The following is a 20,183-nucleotide window of genomic DNA, read 5'->3' as shown; positions in this document are numbered from 1 at the left end:
ACTGGAATGTTCTTGTCAGCAATCAATCAAAAATATAATAAACAATTATCTATTATAATAATACTATTTAAGTGAAAAATGAAAAACACCTAACCATATTGAAGCACTCAATGCAGTAATTTTTTATTCAGTCTATGACTAGCATCAAAAGCAATAATGAGTTTGCTTAATTGTTTTTAAAGGCATCAAATATTATGAAAAGTTGCAGCTTTCTATATCTTAGCTGTGAGGACACTGATTAATAAGGATGACTATTATTATGAACAAGGAAATAATAAAGGCAATTTGCAAAAATAAAGTTTATATAAAAATATATTAGTCCTCAAACTTCCAAATTTGCATGAACACCTCATCTATTGGCTTTAACTGGCTCCCTCAGCACGTAACATTTATTGTTCAGTCCTTTCACACACCTCACCCTTGAACATATCATTATGAGTTGAGGAGTTTAAACCATAGAGAAGCACACTCTCTTACAAAATTACAGTAAGGGTCAACTGTCCTTTAAATAATTTTCACAATTTAACACAGTTAACCATATCTGGATCATGTGGACACATAATTCAATAAGGCTTCTTGAAAAGATCTGTTTAAGCTAAATGTGATGAAAGTGAATGAATATGTCACTACATTAGATTTAGGTAGAGAAATTTTTTTTGCTTCAGCTTAATGTGAAATAAAATCCTAACAAATAAATTTAAAATATATATGACAATCTAGTCTAAACATCATGAGATTATTATTCCTCTGAAATATTAACAGAATTGGGAAAAATTTCACAAAAGCTTCTCTCCCCAAACCCCAACATTTATAATATAGAATTTTTAGTAAACTCTTAAAAAATTACCTGCTTCTGCAGCCATCTTTCATGCCTTCGTTGTTTCCTTCTCAGATTCTTCAACTTGCTCCTTTCTTTTTTACTGAGCCTCTGATTAATGGCACCCAATGAAAAACTGCCCGAGCGCAGGAAGTCCAGAGGAGAAAGGTGCTCTTCCTGGTCTGAGGCCTCCAGCATGCTCCTGCCAGCTGAGGGCAGGTCCATCAGGAAAGTCAGGCTGTTAGAACTAGCATGGTCTGAGTACACTGCAGAAGCTTCTAGACCACAATGAAACTCTCCTCCTCTTTGTGTCTGAGCCTCACGGGGAGCCACTGAAAATCTTTGCAGCAGCATATTAGGATCAAAACTTGATGAAATCTGAAAAGAACAGCTATTTTTACTAGATTCAAAAGGCAAGTCTGGAAGGTCAATACACTGTGTTTCTTTTAGCCTGGGATAGGCAGTAGTCTTATCATGTATTTCATATAAAGTGGGTAATAAAGTCAGTTTCTCACTGATGTTCAGATCCAAACTATGTGATTTTCTATGAAAAGCTCTTGTGGTGCATCTGCCAGTCACAAGCTGGGGAACAAAAAGCTGGTATTTTGGATTGGATGCTTTGAAGAGCAGTTTTTCGTTCTTCATCCCAAAATACGTAGACCGTACCTCCAGGCAGAGTGCTTCTGTTAATCTTCCAGGGCCATTATTATTTTGAGCCATATTGAAAAGCCTGTGATTTCTGTTTTTGGAGGCGCCACCTGTCAGTAGATTGTCCGTGTCACAACCTGACTGAACTCTAGGATGTGACAAGTATTTCAGCGATGGTCTCATTAGTTGGCCTGCCTGTGCTGGCTGATAATCAGTCCGGCTCTTGGAGAGATGTACAGCTGTAAGCTGGCCACAGGAACATTTTGGAGTGCTGACAAAATTAAAGCCCCCTAAACGGGCCCCACAAAAAGGGCAATTCAGTTTTCCAACTGTCCACTGGGCCTACAGGTAATAAAGGAAAATAAAGACAATGCTTTCATTGTAAAGTAATCAAAAAGAATGTGATTTTTTTTTAAAGCCAACCACATGAAAGTTTTCTATGCCACAGAAAAGGCTAGCTAGCTTTCTGTTTTCTGATTAGTAGACAGAACAGTAAATGGAAACAAGCTTTCTAATAGAGATAAGCAGCTCCAAAGTTCTAGAATGATAACATATTGTACATCATGCCCATCTAAGCAATACCTCTAAGAATTCTGAGAGTGTCTTAAACAATAGGTTGAATATGAATACAGTGTGAACTAATGAAAGAAAAATACACTATGGAACCAGGAAGCAAATCAGTCTACAGAGCTAATTTGCAAGTAAAATCTCACAGAAAAGTGTCTGTTTTGATACACTTCTTGCATACCAAGCACTGTGGGAGGGAACTTTACCCAACCAATAGAATAAAGCTCTTCCTGTCTTTTACATATATACAACCAAAAGATAATGGTTGCATATAAACAGTGCATTTTCTATACTGAGATTGGAAATTAATGATGAACTTGCTTTCAAATGATGTTTTCAACAGAGATAGTGGAATAACCGCAGTGTCCTGATACATTTTGTGAAGTTCTGGACACTGGCAAGCAGCACACTGGCATCTTCCCAGGAAATCATTACAATGTGATAATGGATGCAAAGAATAGCTATCAAGTGTTATTGTTTAACAAAAAAAGTTAGTCACTGAAGAAAGACAACTATATTTTTCTGAAGATCATATTACTTATAGTTTTCTAAGACTTAAGCGTTTTGATTGTGAGAAATGATACTATACTGTTAACAAGGTGATTTCTTGCTCTTGTAACATTTCATTAAGGATCCTTAAAAGTGTAGTGCTTTGATTTTTATTGTGCCAATAGGAGTCATTAATTATCCAGTTTATTTTCTATGTGTGTGCATACATGAGTAATACTTATAGGGTATTTCATTCACTCAATAGAAACTGTTCTAGGTGCAGGGGATACAGTAATGAATAAAATATAAAAACCCCTGAGTCCATGGAATTTATATTCTAGTAGGGAAGCTAGGCAATTAACAAGATCAGTAAGTCATAAATATGTGTGGATGAGTGTGTGTGTATATATGTGTGTGTGTGTGTGTGTATAATAATGCATTGTGTGTGTGTGTGTGTGTGCGTGTGTGTATGTATAATAATGCATATTTATATGTACTTTTGCATATTTACAAGTACTAAATGTTACTTACAGTTTGTGTATGTATGTGTAAAATATACATAGGTATACAAAGCAGAGAAGGAAGAAAGGAAATGGGAAGAATGGTAATAGTGGGGAGGGGCAGTTGATTGTTTGGCTAAGCAACAGTCTCATTGAGAGTAAAGGCTTATGGAAATATGGGAACAGGTGAATATCTGTGGGAAGAGCTTTCAAGCAAGAGGAACTACCAAGTGTGAAGCTCAGGGTAGCAAAGTACCTGAAGCACTCCAGTCCAGTAATAATGAAAAAGCCAGTAAGTATAATCAAGAGTTACACATCCTTTCATGTCTCTTGAAACAATGCATCCAAGAAAAAATAGCTCTAAAATGAGGGCAAAAAACATTCTGAAGATAGTATATTCCTAATTTTACCCTGAAATTAGAAACTTACTTTTTGTATTAGGCAGTTTATCCATTCTGGAAGGGCTTCTATATTCATGTGCCACACATGACAAATACTTTGATCATCAGCTGAATCATGTCTATCCTGTTGTAGCAAAATGCAGAATATTAGTTATTATTAGTTCAGAATTTATTTCACAAATTTCATATTTAAGTTATAATATAAATTCAATTTTAGCTAGGAAGGAAATACTGCGTTCCTCTCCTCACTCCCATCTCCAAAAACGAACCCACAAAGACAAAAAAAATTATTTTTAGGAAATTTCCACCTGTGAATTAAAAAACAAACAAACCTCCATTTCATTGATTTCATAAGTTAAGTTTAAAATTTAGCAGTAAGTTACTTACTGGGCAAATCCGGACCCTATTTTTTCTGTGTGTGAGAAAAAAACAGTGCCATTCACAACTTTTCCCTGCCTTCAATCTCTGATTCTATCTGGATTCTATTAATGACAAAATAAAAGAGTTGTTATATTCTCTGTCAAGATTCTTAAAAGTGTCAGAGGATGGCAGAGAGGGACAATTGAGTAGGTATCTGGTAAAGTCTCAACTAAACTTCAGCTGTGTTAAGAACAAAATTTTCAGAGAGACAGTTTTGGCTTTTTGAAATAGATTTGTAGAAATAAATGTGATTATAGTTGAAACAATATGGCTTCCCAACATGTCAGAAAAATGCAGGGCAGGCCAGAGTGTAGATATGTGTCTGCTTATTACCTGTGTGACCTTATGTCAATTGCTTTCCCTCTCTGAGTCTCAGTTTCTTCACCTGTAAAACACTGCTAGGTAATTGCTAAGGTCTCTTCTGGATCTACAAAATTTAGTTCTATGATATGACAGGAAAGAGATGATTGAGAAGAACAGGGAAAGGGGTAAGGCTCCTGTCCACATCTCACATACCCTTCCTTCCCTAGGATCAGAGTTTACAAGTAGCTATGCAAGTTGCCAAAGCACCATTCTTTTTTAGACTTCTTAAGCAGTTAGACTACTGGTTACTATAATCAGATTAAAATAACAAACAACAAGGCAATTACTAAACATGTCTTATGAGTTTGTATTCGCAGTGATATAAATGAAATACGATTGGATTTCTTTAAGAACCTTTCACTGAATAATCTATATTTGATCCTGACCTAGAACCAGGATCATCCAGAATTTCTAGGTTTAATTTCCCAAGTTGGTCCCTCTGGACCTTATATCACTTTTCTCTTCCACTAGTAGATCTTAAAATACTAAACAGTGGGCCAGTATAAACAAAAATTTTTATTGTGATTTATTTACATACTGGAAAGATCTATAAAGAAGCCTCTTAATCTAACTTCCATGAGGCTCACCAAAAATCACAATGTAAATTAAAATAGGAAAAGGATTTCAGCTATTGTTATATGTTAAATCACATTTCATTTTTTTCCATACCGTACACAATGGTATTTTATATACCATAAAAAATATTCAATTTTAAGCCAAATTCAATATTATAATGGTGAAAGAAAATTTTGTTAAAAGGTTTGAAATTCTTTCAATTCTAAGATTTTAAAAATCTATAACACTGGTTAAAAATATTCCAATGACAAATAGAAAGTCTGTTGGGAAGTCTTTACAGATGGCCAAAGAGAAACTTTATAGTTTTATTCATGATGTCTGAACTCCAATTCTGATTAACAAAATGCAACTTTTTATGTCAACATTGAAGAGAGGGCCAGGAAAGTGCATGGCAATATGAAGAGGATATTACTGAATGGAAGTAAAGTTAGGAAGAGAAGAGACAATGCTAGGAATAGTTTTCTAGCTCAATGATCTTACTGCTTCCTAATGCATATATCCTCACTAAAGTGTCAGGCAAACATACAAAGGTTTATTATTGATTCTCATAAAATGATACAGGGAAAATTCGGGCAGAGAGGGACCTAACCATCAGTTTCAAGATGGCAAAGTGAGTACATAGTCTAATCTATCCTATTAAACCACAGCACCTAAGAAAGGTGTTTAAAAAAAAAAAAAAGAATAGCTAAACTAGAAAATATAGATGTGGAGATTTCAATGAACCAGGAATTAAGAGGAATCTCTGAATGATTAATGAGAGAAACAACATCATACTGTATCTAAGTACATAATAGATGAGAACCACACAAAGAATGGTCCATGCCAAAGTAGTGAAAACTAGAAGAAAAAAGGGCTCTGGGAAACTGGTAGAGGTGGAGTTGAAGTCTGATCATCTTCAGGCAAGAGTAGTACTTGAGGCAAAGAGAAACAGGGCAATATCCCAGGGTGGTTGGAAAGGCTTGGACAAAAATGGAAAGCACTTGCAGCAAGTTCAGAAGATGAGCAACTGAGGACCAACCTCTATTCTTGCTGAAAATAGTACTATGCCATATAAAGAATATGGTGTAGATTTGTTCATACTAATAAAATACATCTCTAATACATATTATTTTTCTTAAAAAAGCAAGTGATAAAAATAAATACACTGAATTATGGTATAAAAATCATATACAACCTAAAAAAACCAGTACTACACATTTCTATGGAAACATATGTAAATGGATAGAAAAAAGACCTAAAAGGCTGTGTACCAACAATGGTTAGGTTCGAAGGTTAGGAGAGTTACCCAAAGGAAACTTCAACGTTTCCATATTGTTTTTATGGGAGAATATATTAAATTACACTTGTAAAATTAAAAATGTATTTAAAATTGATTCCAATAAAAATAATTTGGCAATGCTGAAGTAAGTAGTATTAGACATGCTGTCACCATTACAACTTATAAAACTGGCAAGATTAAAAAGGTAACAAGAGACAAAGATGGGCATTTTATTATAATAAAGGGGGCAGTTCATCAAGAAGATATAACACATCAATATATATGCACCCAACCTGGTAATACCAAAGTATATAGAGCAACTATTAATAGACCTAAAGAGAAAAACTAGCAAAAATACAATTATAGTAGGGGAATAGCCCACTGACAGCAATGGATACAACATCCAAAGAAAAAATCAATAAGAAAATATCAGTCTTAAATGATACATCAGACCAAATGAACTTAATAGATATTTTTAAATTTTCCCATCCTCAAGTGAAAGAATACACATTCTTCTCAAGTGCATATGGAACATTCTCAAGGATAGACCATATGCTGGGTCACAAAACTAGTCTCAATAAATTTGAGAAGACTTAAATCACACCAAGCATATTTTTCAACCACAGCATCATACAGGAAATCAAAAGAAGAAAACTAGAAAACCACAAATAGCAAATAAACAACATGCTACTGAACAACTATTAGGTCAAAGAAGAAATAAGAAAGATCAAAAGATACATAGAGACAAATGAAAATGAAAATATGACATACCAAAATTTTTCGGATGCAGCGAAGTGGTACTAAGAAGGAGGTTTATGTCATCACAGGCCTACCTCAAGAAACAAGAAAAATCTCAATCTAACATTATACCTTAAAGAACTAGAAAAAGTAGAACAAAATAAAGCCTAAAGTCACTAGAAGGAAGGAAATAATAAAAATTAGAGCAGAAATAAATTTTAAAAGAAAAAAATGACAATAAAAATATTAATGAAACAAAGAGCTAGTTCTTTGTAAAAATAAATAAAATGGACATACCTCTGGGAAGACTCACTAAGGAAAAAAAGACTCAAATTAATAAAATCAGAAATGACAGAGGAGCCATTACAATGGACGCCACAGGAAAAAACCAAATGATTATATAAGAACAAATGATTATATAAGATACATATTCATCATAAAAAAAAATCTCAGAAAACTAAGAGTAGAAGAGAACTTTCTCAGCTGTTAAAGGGGTTCTATGAAAAACCTATAGCTAAAATCATACTCAATGGTGAAAGACAATTCTTTTACTTTAAAATGAGGAACAGGATTGTCTTCATTCTCACCATCTCTATTTTACATAGTATTGATGGTCCAAGTCAGAATATGGCAAGAAAAAGAAATAAAAGACACACAGATTAAAAATTAATAATAACAACATTGAGATATAACTTTACTCTAGGGTAACTGTAATAAAAAAATAATAAAGAAAACAGAAAATAAGTGTTGGTGAGGATGTGGAGAAACTAGAATCCTTGTAAATTTGTGGTGGGAATGTAAAATGATACAGTCAGTGTGGAAAATAGTTTTGTGGTTTCTCAATTAAGTTAAACATAGAATTACCAATTGGCCTTACAATTCTACTCCTGGATGTATAACCAAAATAACTGAAAACAGGTGTCCAATGAAAAACTTGTATACAAATATTCACAGCAGCATTAGAAACAAAAGGTAAAAACAACCCAAATATTCACAGCAGCATTAGAAACAAAAGGTAAAAACAATCCAAATGATGAATATATGAACAAAACATAGTATATCTATATAATAAAATATTGTTCAGCCATAAAAAGGAATGAAACACTAATACACAATGAAAGAAGACAGATACAAAAGGCTCCATATTGTATGATTCAATTTTTATGAAACATTGGAGTCAGCAAATCCATAAATACAAAAAGTAGATTAGTAGCTGCCAGGGTTTGGAGGAAGAGGAAATGGGAAGTGACTGCTTAGTAAATCTGGGCTTTCCTCTTAGGGTGATGAAAATGTTCTGGAACTAGATGTGATAATGTTTGTCATTTACAATGACATTGTAAATTACTAAATATCACTAGTGGTAAATTTTATGTTATGCATATTTTAGCACAATGTTTAAAAAGAACAAAGTAACTCTTTATTCACAAATAACATAATATGAAGAAAATACTAGGAAGTTACCAAAAAAAGCTGCTAAATTAAGAAATTAGCATGATTTCAATATATAATGCCATTATACAAATTCCTGTATATCTCATTTCTATATATTAACAATGGGAGAAAAAAAATTTAAATATCACTTATAATAGTATCAAAAAACATGAATCACTTAGGTATAAATTTGACACTACATATATAAGACCTATCCACTGAAAACCACAAAACACCATACAGAGAAGTTAGACTTAATTAAATCAGGAAATATCCATGCTCATGGATTGGAAGGTCAATCTTATTACAATGTCAGCTCTTCTTACATTAACCTATAGATTCAATATAACTCCAGTTGAAACCCCAGCAGGCTTATTTATATAAATTGATAAATTTCAAAATTTATGTAAAAATGCAAAATGACCTAAAACACCCTGAAAAGTTTTGCAACAGAAGGAAAAAGGTAGAGGACATATACTATACGATTTCGACATTTATAAATGTGTTGAATGGAATAAAGTCAAAAAATATGATTTCTTGGTAAATAAGCCAAGGCAATGAAAAAATAAACTTTTCAATAATTGGTGCTAGAACACTTGGATAGCCATATGATGAAAAAAAAAACAAACAAAAAACCTAATGCTTATCACACACCATGTACAATAACAACTCAAAATTGATCAAAATCCAAAAGTAAAAGCTATATCTACAAAATGCTGAGAAGAAAACATAGGAAAAAATCTTTGAAACCTTGGTATAGGCAAAGTATTCTCTGGACAGAAAAACACTAACCACAAAGGAAAAAAAATGATAAAATGAATTTCATCAAGATTAAAACCATCTACTCTTTAAAAGGCATAACTAAGAAAATGAAAACACAAGCCACAGACTGGAAGAAAATTTCGGCAAAACCTGTATCTGACAAGAACTTTTTAGCCAGAAAATAATAACTTTTACAACTAAATGAGAACACAACTGTAAAAGTTTAAGTACAAGATTTTAACAGACACTTCACAAAAAGATATAGTAATATCCAATAATTACATGAAAAAAGGCATACCATCATTAGTCACTAGAGAAATGCAAATTCAAACCACAATGAGATAGCATTGCACATTTATTACAATAACCAGAAGAATGAGGAGAAGGAGGAAGAGATGCAGGAAGAAAAAGAAAAAAGAACTGGCAATATCAACACTGACAAAGATATGGGACTGAAACTCATATATTCCTAGCAGGCATGCAAAATGGTGTAGTCATTTCAGAAAACAATTAGTCAGTTTCTTAAAAAGTTATGACTACGATTACCATGAGACATAGCAGTTCCTAGTAAGAACCAAGAGAAATAAAAATATGCATCTACATAACAATTTATAAACAAATGTCCATAGAAACTTTATTATAGCTCAAAATTGCAAACACTTTAATGTCTGTCCATCAACAACTATAGCATCCACACATGGATAAACAACTATGGGATCCATACAGTAGAGTAATACTCAGTACTAAAAAGGAATGAACTACTGATATATGTAACAACACAAGTCATTCTCAAAAACTCTATGCTGAGCATAAAAAGTCATACATAAAAGAATATATACTATATGATTACATTTATAAGAAACTAGAAAAGATTGAATGTTGTACATCTTGTTAATAGTGGCAGGTACATAAGTATGTATATGTCAAAACTCATTAAAATGTGCATTTTATTACATGTAAATTGTACCATAATAAAATTGATTTTCAAAATAATAAAAATATCCTTAAAGAAGAGTGACCAACAACTGAAAATCATAAGTTTTTTTAGTTGGTAAGCTGCATGAAGCATGTAGTGTGATCTTAGTCCTCTTTGTACCCACAGATCACAAGAAAATGAGTGCCTGAAATAAAATCCGTACTTTATAAATGCTTGGTGAATAAAAAATGCCTATACTAGATCAAAATTGTATATATTTTTTACTGCGATCATTACTCTTTACCTTCCCTAGGCCCTACGGTTTTTATTTTCTTCAAACTACTGAAGACTGCTAAAAATGTGCATTGAACAGTGTGTTTGTTTTATTTTCAGTATTCTTAGAAAAAATTATTTAAAAATCTGAATTCTTAACAATTTGGTTGTATATATGAGCCAAGGTACATTATGACAAATTTAAATAAACTATACACATCTATTTTTTTTGAAGAACCTTGGGAAACTGATTGGAAGTGACTCAAAAATAAGCAGTGTAGCTTTATCTAAATACTTTACCTCAGAAACAAAATAGATACAGATAAAACTTTTGAAGAACAGGATAGTCACCATACACCAAACACATTAGCCCTTTCCATTAGAAGCTGACGGTTATGCAGATTAATATAACTCTAATGAATTCTGGAAAAGGCTCTCAGAGAATACAGACTAAAATCGACAAGTACAGTAATCTTTACTTCATTACTATATCCAAATTTTTTTCTGACTTTTCCAGGTTCTACCTATATATGAGCTAAATAAATATTTCCACATTGTTACAAAGACTAGAATATTAATGTGAGACTAAGCTAATGGTAATCAACCTATATACTGGGTGATTACTAGACAGTGTTGACCATATAAAGAGAGTGAAGAAACATATATATGCCAGAGACTGTGTTGGGTACCTTATTACACATATTATTTCATTTTATTGTTTCATTGTACAAATCCCATTATTTCAATTAATAAGATAAAGTGTTCATAATATTTAATCACATAAGACTGATCGTGATACTAAGAAACCACTATCTACTATAAATTCTAGAGATGCTTTACAAACATTCCTACGAGAATACTGGAGTCATAGTTCTAGGCAGGTGAAGGAAGTTTGATAACATACTTAATTTTTACTACGTAATGAACATTTGTAGTGTAATTACTATGCCTCGGCACTGTTTAAGGGTTTTGCTATTTTACAGATAAGAAAACTGAAACAAGAGAAATTAAATAACTTTTATGTAACTTGTCAAAGGTCACATAGTAAGCAGCAAAGCAAGGACTTCCATTCAGGCAGTCTGGCTTCAGAACTCATGCCCTCAGTCACTGAGCTTCTTCTATCAAATAAATACTATTGTTTTTAGGGCAATCAACTTTCTTACATCTTTAGCCTAAGTATGTTTTAAGGTATGATACTACTATTCTTCCCTAAGCTTACAAAACAAAACAAAAACTTGGGGCATAATTTATTTTTAAATTAACCAAAAACAACATACTAACTTACGCAGAAGGTAGGTTTAGAAAAAAATCACACAGTTGATTCTGACAGGTGACCCCCAACCCAATTTCTTTCATTTGAGAACTATTAATATAAAGCAAGCACACATTTTCTTCTAAATTGTTAAAAGTTAAAGCATACTTTCTTGCCACCAAAAAAAAACAAGGAAAATCTGTTACAGCAGTTGGTACAGGTGAGAGGAGCATAAAAGACTAGGTTAAGAGTGTATAGCATTTTGTTTTCTTTTCTGAAAACTTAGATATGGTAAACAAAGACAACCAGGGTAAACACAGGCACCTCAGTTATAAATGAGAATGCCAACGACTTCACCTTATTTACAAATACAAAGCCTTAGGAAAAAAACCTATGATATTCATGACATTTATTTCCAAAATAATTTTACAGATAAAATAGTAAATTAAGTATATAAATGTACAAGCACTTAAAAAATCGAACAAATATATGTGATAAAAGAAGTTCTAATGGATGTATTTTAAGATGAATGATTCATTTGGAAGCAACCTGATTTAAGGAATTTAAAGCCTTTATAGTGACACAAGAGGTATCTCCTCGGAAAAAAAATTAAACTAAAACTTTGAAAAACTGTATTATTAGGATTTTAAAAATCCCTACTAGACAGATTTTCATGTCTCAAATTTATCACGTGGGTGGAAGAGGAAGGGCAGAGAAAGTAATTCACAATTTCATTTAATGCTGTTAGGAAAATGTTGACAAAATATTTTGTAAATGAAATAATTTGTTCAAGCAGCAGGTGGAGCTAATGCATTATTTTGTTCTTTATTTAAAGGTTGAAATGTTTTCAGTTGCTGTGTACAAGAACTTTTTAATTTTAAAATTACAAATGTTATACATTATCTTTTTATCATTTAATAACATTTAAGATTTTTAATTAAGCAGAACAGATTAAATGTAAAAAGTTGACATAAACAATTTAATATTATTATATAACTTTTTTTGACTGAATGCAGTAGTGCAGTTTGTATTTTTATTTTTTGGGGTGACATTGGTTAATAAAATGATACAAGTGTACAGTTCAATAACATGCCATATGTATATTGCATATGTTAAGTTTCCTTCCATCACCTTATATTTGACCCTACCTTCATCTCCTCTCCTCTACCCGCTTTTCCTCTGGTAACCACTGACCTATTTGAGTTTGTTTGTCTTGTTCATTCGTGCTTTCATTTTATATCCCGTATATAAGTGAAATCACATGGTTCTCAACTTTTTCTGTCTGGCTTATTTTGCTTAGCATCATAATCTCAAGATCTATCCATGTTGTCACAAATGGCAGTATTTCATCTCTCCTTACGGCTGAGTAATATTCCATTGTATACATGCACCACATCCTCTTTATCCAGTCATCTATTGCAGGAATGTTTTGAAAGATGCTTAACATTTAACATTTCAATGTTAGCAATAACATGCCCTTAGCTGGTTCGTTAAAAGTGAGTCAACTATATTATTTAACTACTGCACTATAAACACTACGGGGAAAAGATCAGGTAACAAAAATGTCATTTGGAATAGCATTATTAATTAAATATTTAAAGTGTTACAAATGTAGAGGAATCAAATTCTATTAGAGTGCCTAGTTTTCCTATCTGTACTTTGAGAAAGTACTTCAAGGGTGAAAACTTTTTACTCCAAAGGTCAGAATGAATAAGAAAAATTGAGAGACTCACTTAAGGACAGAGAGTCTCCCTGAAACCATTCTTGCTACCTTTCTAATTTACTCTTCATACAATAACCAGAATTTCAATGGTCACGTGATTCCTTTTTAGTGACTTCCCAACTCTTAGGATAAAGATCAAAGTCCTCAATTTGGCTTAGAAGACCATAAATGATCTAACCAATACCCATCTTTCTAGCCTCAAAAGTTCCCAAATTTCCTTTTGATCTCTCGATTCCAATCACAAAAATCTTCTAGTTCCACGGATATGCTACATTCTCTCCACCACAGGACCTTTGAACATGCTGATCCCAAAGCTTAGAATCTTATCCCCGCTGTACCACCCTTGCTACTCATCCACCTTATCACTCTATCTCTATACAAGTCACTTCCTTAGAAAAGCCTCCCCCTCACAACTAGGCCCAATCTTCTGACTATATCCTATTCTTATGGCGCCCTATACATTTTGCTTTTGCTGCTTACACAGCTAAAATTTAACAGTTATGATTGATCACTATCTTGAAAGCTTCACAAGGATACAACATCTTTCTTCTGCTGTTCTTTGAATTTCCAGTGCCTAATATAGGGCCTGTTTGTCTTAGCTTGGTCTGCCATAACAAAACACCATAGACTGGGTGGCTTAAACTATAGACACATATTCCTTATAATTCTGGTGATCAAAGTGCCAGAATGTTAGGTACTGGTGAGAGCTCTCTTCTTAGCTGGCAGATAGCCGTCCTCACATGCTGGGGCCACAGCCTCTTATCATATTACGGTCCCATCCTTATGACCTATTTAATCTTAATTACCTCCTAAAGACCTATCTCCAAATATAGTCATATAGGGGGTTAGGACTTCAACATATGCTTTAGGGGGGAGGGAGACACAATGCAGTCCCTAGCATGTGGCAAGACTAATATGGAATATAGGTTGACATTAAGAGAACATAAAAATGTTTAAAATGTAATAATAAAAATATAATTTATTTCAATATTATAGCCATTGTAGGAAAGATACTGCAAAGATAATAAAGCCAGAGAGATAATGAGCAAAATATCTACCCAAAAGGTGAAGGAGGAAATGTTAATCTATAATCAATTCAACATTCATTGATCATATTTATGGCCACCACTGTAATGTCAATGGTGTTACAGAGACAAAACACTCCATAACCTGATAATGGAAAGAGTTATAACCGAATAATTACACTGCTTTACAGTAAGTGTTGGACCATTCCTCAGTTTCCATTTTCCACGACTCACTGGAATCTGGTATCTGCCCTACAACTCTCACACTACAATGAGTGTTGACCAGTGATCTCCTCTTAGCTAAAATTAATGTGCACTTTTAGGTCTCATTCAGGTTCTCCACATATGGTCATAGTTTGTATACCAACTCTGCACAAATCGGGGGGGCACCTTTCACAGGCTAGCACTCTCTAGAATTGTGCACTTTGAAGGCCATACCTGGTCTTCTACATTCCCCACAACGTTTACTACTACTAACCAATCCCGCCTTCTGGAAGATGTTTGTTCCTTGATTTTCATAATATGGTGCCTTACTTTTTAGTCTTATCTTTCTTGCTACTCGCTCCCCCAATTTGTGAGCTTTTTCTCTGTCCATCCTTTAAATGTTCCTAGGCTCTCTTCTTTCTCACTTTATGCACACTCTGGTGATCTATCTACTCTCACAGTTTCACTCACCACTTATATGGGATAACTACCATATAGTTCAGTTCTCTGTTTTGAATTCCATATCCACAGAACCAGCAGCCTCTACCAAATCTGTCTGCATGTTCTCTAGGCCACATAAACTTGACATGTCCAAAAGTAACAAAACTGACTAAAAAACTAAAATTGAGGCCACATTCCCCTACCACCCCTGATTTCACAAATGGAGACCATTTCTGTTATTTTATTTTTATGATTTTAGGGTTTTTGTTATTTTGCTTTTGATTTTGGTGTTTGCCCACATTTCATGTTTCTCAGGCTTGAAGATGGGGTAGACATTGTAGATTGTTTCAAAATTCCATTCCAAATTCCCTGTCACATGCCTTAGTACATGCCAGTAGCTGGAAAACTAAAGCTCAAATGTCCTAGATTTCCTATAGCTCAAGTTCCACGCCATGACATAGCTTCTAGCAAGCTGATACACCTGCTCAATATTATAAAAGCAGACACGAAAACTGTATTTGTGCTGTTTCTTCTGGCAAGCTTGGTTTTGGAGTACTTAGTTATTCTGAAGCTAAAATTACAGTGATTCCAGTGTCCAGTTCCTAGTTTTGTCGAGGGTGAGATGCATTCCCTAGCACTGGACAGGGATAAAAAAAAGTGTGGTCCTGAAGCCAACAGCTATGAATGCTGCTTCCTCAGTTTCCTAATAGCCTATGTTGTTCTGAGATCTGTTTTCTGTCTGCACGGGGTGTGGAAGACAAGACAAAGAACAGGGTTTGCTCAGGGTGGGAAAATCCCAAGGGGGAACCCCTACATAAAGCTGGGTTGTAATCTCAGCATAAGAGTGAATGAAAAATAAACTTGCTGCTCAGGACACAGAAGGAAACTTGTATCTCAACTCTGGTATTTAGTAGGAAGAAAGGAAAAAATCTTCCCCTCAGGGTGCAGAAAAATTTCTTGAACAAAAAGTACAAAACACAAAGGAGATGATTAATAAATTCATCTATATTATGTTATCAACTTTGGTTCATTAAAAGATACCATAGTGAATTACAAGTTACATAAACTGGCAAAAGGTATTTGCAATACAATAACCAAGAAAGAATTAGTATTTAGAATAAAGGACTCCCCACCCCAAGTCAAAACAAAACTAATAGAAAAACATGCAAGAAAAAAAGACATTTCACAGAAAACACAAATGCCTCAGAGAATAAGATGATAGAGAGGAAATAACCATGATCAAATGTGGCTGAGGCAAAACAAAACAACAACAAACTGAGTGTCTCTGTGGAAGGGGAAGAAAACAATGATAGGTGTTTACAGCCACTCTCTCTGTTGCACTGAGAATTCACTGCAAAATTCATGGATTACCATCTAGTTTGCACCTCCTTGATACTACCTCTTTCATATTGCTCTTAGAGAAGTTCAGGGATTTTATTTTTGTTAAATAAAAAGTACTTTATTGAATGTTTTTGAATATTATTCAGGTGTTCCAACTGACTTTTAACTTATACATGAACTTTGTTTTCTAGGCTCATATTGAATACTAAAAATTACTATATAATAGGTTTTCTATTTCTTGATAGAATCTTGAATTTAACTGTGTGGTGATGACTAAGGTTTACCCAAGGTGGGGATAAAAAAAAGATTCTATTTTACTTATGTTTATGATACTGCAATTAAACCTTAAAGGTCATGTTAATATTAGCATCTAAAGGTAAAATTAACTGTAACTGTGGAAGGCAGGATGCCTTCTGAATACCACTTTGAAATGTTTTCAGTGGGTTCAGTAAAATTAAGCAAAGGTAAGTCACGTATGGAAGGATATCTGGTCATATGTGGGTGTGCCCACAGCATTTCTACACCTGGAAACTGTGAAGATTAGAGTTAGAATACTTACCTTAATCACTTGATTGTCAAGAGATTTCATGAAACAACCAGAACTTGCTATGCATTTTCTACATTTCCAACAACGAAGAATATATATTTCTTCTTGATTAAGATTTTTAGTTATCACTTCTTTACTTCCTTTCATCTGTGGGAAAATTAACTCAGTTTTAGAATGTTAAATTATATCACATTAAACTTGATTTTCTAAACCCTCTGTACAGCATTAGCTACATGTGGAGCAGAAATAAGAGAATTATCCTTTACTGAGGTACCACTAGTTACCAGCTCTTAGGTCAGGAGCACCCTATAAACTGTCTGGGACTGAAAATTTCATTTAACTATTATGATGATGCATTATATTATGTGACTACCACCTTATTTTAGTTCTGCAGAACATTTTATGTCTATTTTTTCCATTACTCACTAAAAATGGTAAGAGGCAACTGCTGAAGAGTCAAATAAGTTATCACAGCGGCTTTAAAAGAGTCATAATAAAGAACTATAAATAGTCCTGTAAATAGGGTGTTTTGAATAGCCACAGCATTAAATTTTAAATAGAAATTATTGAGTTGTAGTTAATTTTGTGAACACTGAAACTTACTTTAAATTAACTGATGGCAAAAATCCCTTGAATGCAATATTTATCTTATATGTTGTATTCAGTGTTAACAGTTAACTATATCTTGTGGTATGTGTAGTCAAACAAAAAGACTTAGAGAATAGCCCTATCAATTTTGTGGTCTATTTTTAAACCTGAGGTTTTCTATCAATACTGTGATTTGGCCCAACTTATGAAAACAGTTTTACACTAATAAGGATTCAAAGAAAGGTGCAGTGTATTTAGTAATTTGCCTGGTAAACTATTCATTATAAAGAAAGGAAATGTTCGTTTATTAAGCTACCCATAAGAGTCTCCTGACTTGTTCCCTAGCCACATTTCCTCATTTGTTAGCTCTTTCATTTTTCATTCATTCAACAAACATTTATTGAGAGCTAACCATATGCGACACAGTGAGTCAAAACTCTGGTGGTAAAAAGATAAATAAAACTTATTTTCTGTCATAGTAATGTTCACTATGATATATATCCACAGTTTTCTACCCTAGCTCATTAGAATCACTTGGGAAGCTTTAAAAAAATAATGCTAAAGCCCTACTCCTAGACTTATCCTGAGATGGGGAGGGAGTTAGGAATGAGTACTTTAAAAAGTTCCCCAGGTGCTTCTATAGTGTGGTCACGGTGAGGAGTGAGCTGTACTATACAATTAAGTAAAATTCAATAGCTATAAGGACTATAAAAGAGGACCTTAACCAGATTTAAAGCACAGCATGCCCTTGTTGCAGCCAATCTAGCTGACCTTCAGGTAGCTAGGCATAGTTGTTTCTACTGACATCTTCAGAACCCATTTTAGCTCCGTTGACTACACTATTTAAACCAGTCCTCAATGATTATTAATAATACCTTAATTTGCAAATGTCTTGACCTCCTCCAGCTTGATGTATCTTTCTTCATTGTTGAAGCCCCCTCCTTAACTTCTGTAAGCACTCCCTTCACATTTCTATATTTTTAGTGTCTTCTATCCTCATCTCCCTTTTAACCACCAAAGGTTCTCAGCCAGGAGTAGGGACTGCAGGGAAGAGTCATATCAGAATCAGCGATGGAGAAACTCCGTATCTGCCTATGTTCTCCTTTTCCCAGAGAACCATACACACCTCCCCGTTCCAACCCCTCCCCCAAGATTTTTCCGTGCCTTCTTGGAGTGCAAGCAAGTAGTTAGAAAAAGCTCAGTAGGTGATTCTAATAAGTCTTCACTGCAAATCACTAAAAATTATACTGTGTGACAATTCTTTTATACAAATGATTTTTTAAATCTATATATCTAGTTTTGATCTTGTTCCAAAGCTCTAGACCAGTATTTTCAACTTCCAGATGTTAAATACACATCTCTATATGAATCTCCTTCAGGGCCTTTGTTTTGGCTGTTCACTCTGTCTAGATTTATGCTACCCTATATGACAGCCACTCATCAAATGTGTTACTGAACACCTGAAATGTGGCTAATCTGAACTGAGATGCACGGTAAGTGTAAAGTATACACTGAATTTTGAATACTTAGTAGAAAAAAAGAATGCTAATATTTCAATAGTTTTTATATTAATTTCAAGTTGAAGTAATATTTTAATTTACAGAATTAAGTAAAATAATACTGTAAGGATTTATTTCTCTTGTTTCTTTTTACTTTTTTTAATGTGGCTACTAGAATTTCTAAAAGGACGTATATGACTTATACCCCTATTGGACAGCACTTGTCTAGACCTCCTTGCTGTAGGTCTTTGCATGGTGCACTTCCTTCTCATCATTCAAGTGTCAGCTCAAAGTCATTTCCTCATAGGTATGGTATAAGAAGCACCTGAGGAGTTTATTTAAATGTAGGTCACAGGACCGCATACACAGAGATTCTAATTCAATGTTTCTAGGGTAGGAATCTGCATATTTAACAAGCACACTAGGTGATTCTGTTATAGATCATCTGAAGACCACACTTTGAGAGACACCAATCAATATAATACAGTCTAAGCTCCTTACTATGTTAAAAAAACGTCCTTTAAGTAGCGCAAGGGATTCTTGTGATGAAATTTTCATGTACCTGATTGTGGTGATGCTCACACAGACCTACACGTGTGATAAAATTACACAGAAGTATATACACACATGCAAACACACACACACACTAATTAGTGCATGTAACTGTTTGACGGTATGAAGGGTACACAGGATTTTTCTGAGAATCCATAATTCACAATTTGCTATTAAATCTATAACTATCACAAAGGAAAGTTTTACAAAAAATTTTACTACATACATGAAAAACTCAATATTTTAGAGTCACACTATCTTTATCAATTAACTGTCCTGACTACATGTATAATTCTCTATACCATTTCTCTGTACTTTTGTTTGCATATTTTTCATTTGCCTCTTCCTATGACAAAAATTTTGCAATACTTTCTATAAAGAGAATAAAAAGATCGTTTACTCTTCCCCTTTTTAAAAAGTGGTCCTTTACACCCTTTAAAACCTGACTCCAAACTGGTTCTAAAGTCTTGGCATCCCCTCCAAAGGCAAACCACACCACACCAACACTATGCAGATCTTTGTACAGTTCCCTAAAAAACACCTTTTTCTGCTTTCCCTCTTTCAAATTTGCTGCTCGCTCTCCCTGTAATGTTATTTTCCTTTCTCTTGACTTTATGTTAAGAAATACTTTTTATCCTTTAAAGCTGAGCTCAAATTTTTTTTTTTACAAATGTTTCCCAGAAAAATACAATTACTCCCCTTTCTGTGTTCCCATAGTACTTTGAACACACCTGTACAGTAGCACTGGTCATGTTGTATTACATTCCTGTGTGTGTTTTGAGTCTTACTGATTTAACGGTGAGCTCTTAAAAAGCACTATATTCTATTAAACTCTGTATTCTTACAATCAAA

The 20,183-nt window shown here is 33.7% G+C and overlaps 1 protein-coding gene across 2 annotated transcripts in view; it reads right to left on the bottom strand.

Annotated features, from left to right (window-relative positions):
* Positions 1-16,839, bottom strand: part of RNF180 (ring finger protein 180) — a 99,924-nt gene extending 83,085 nt beyond the window's left edge. Inside the window, exons 1-3 of one of the 2 annotated variants that reach the window (XM_006913071.1) lie at positions 16,705-16,839; positions 3,451-3,546; positions 848-1,807 (exon numbers count right to left, since the gene is read on the bottom strand). In XM_006913071.1, the coding sequence (XP_006913133.1) occupies positions 848-1,807; positions 3,451-3,546; positions 16,705-16,839 (1,191 nt within the window). The remainder of the gene's footprint in view (positions 1-847; positions 1,808-3,450; positions 3,547-16,704) is intronic. The other variant, XM_025047859.1, reaches the window with a different exon arrangement.
* Positions 16,840-20,183: the final 3,344 nt, after the last annotated feature.

Source organism: Pteropus alecto, unplaced genomic scaffold, assembly GCF_000325575.1.
Source record: "Pteropus alecto unplaced genomic scaffold, ASM32557v1 scaffold20, whole genome shotgun sequence".
NCBI classification, from domain to species: Eukaryota; Metazoa; Chordata; class Mammalia; order Chiroptera; family Pteropodidae; genus Pteropus; species Pteropus alecto.
Note: the sequence above shows the minus strand (reverse complement) of the source record. Positions and strands in the feature narration are given on the sequence as shown.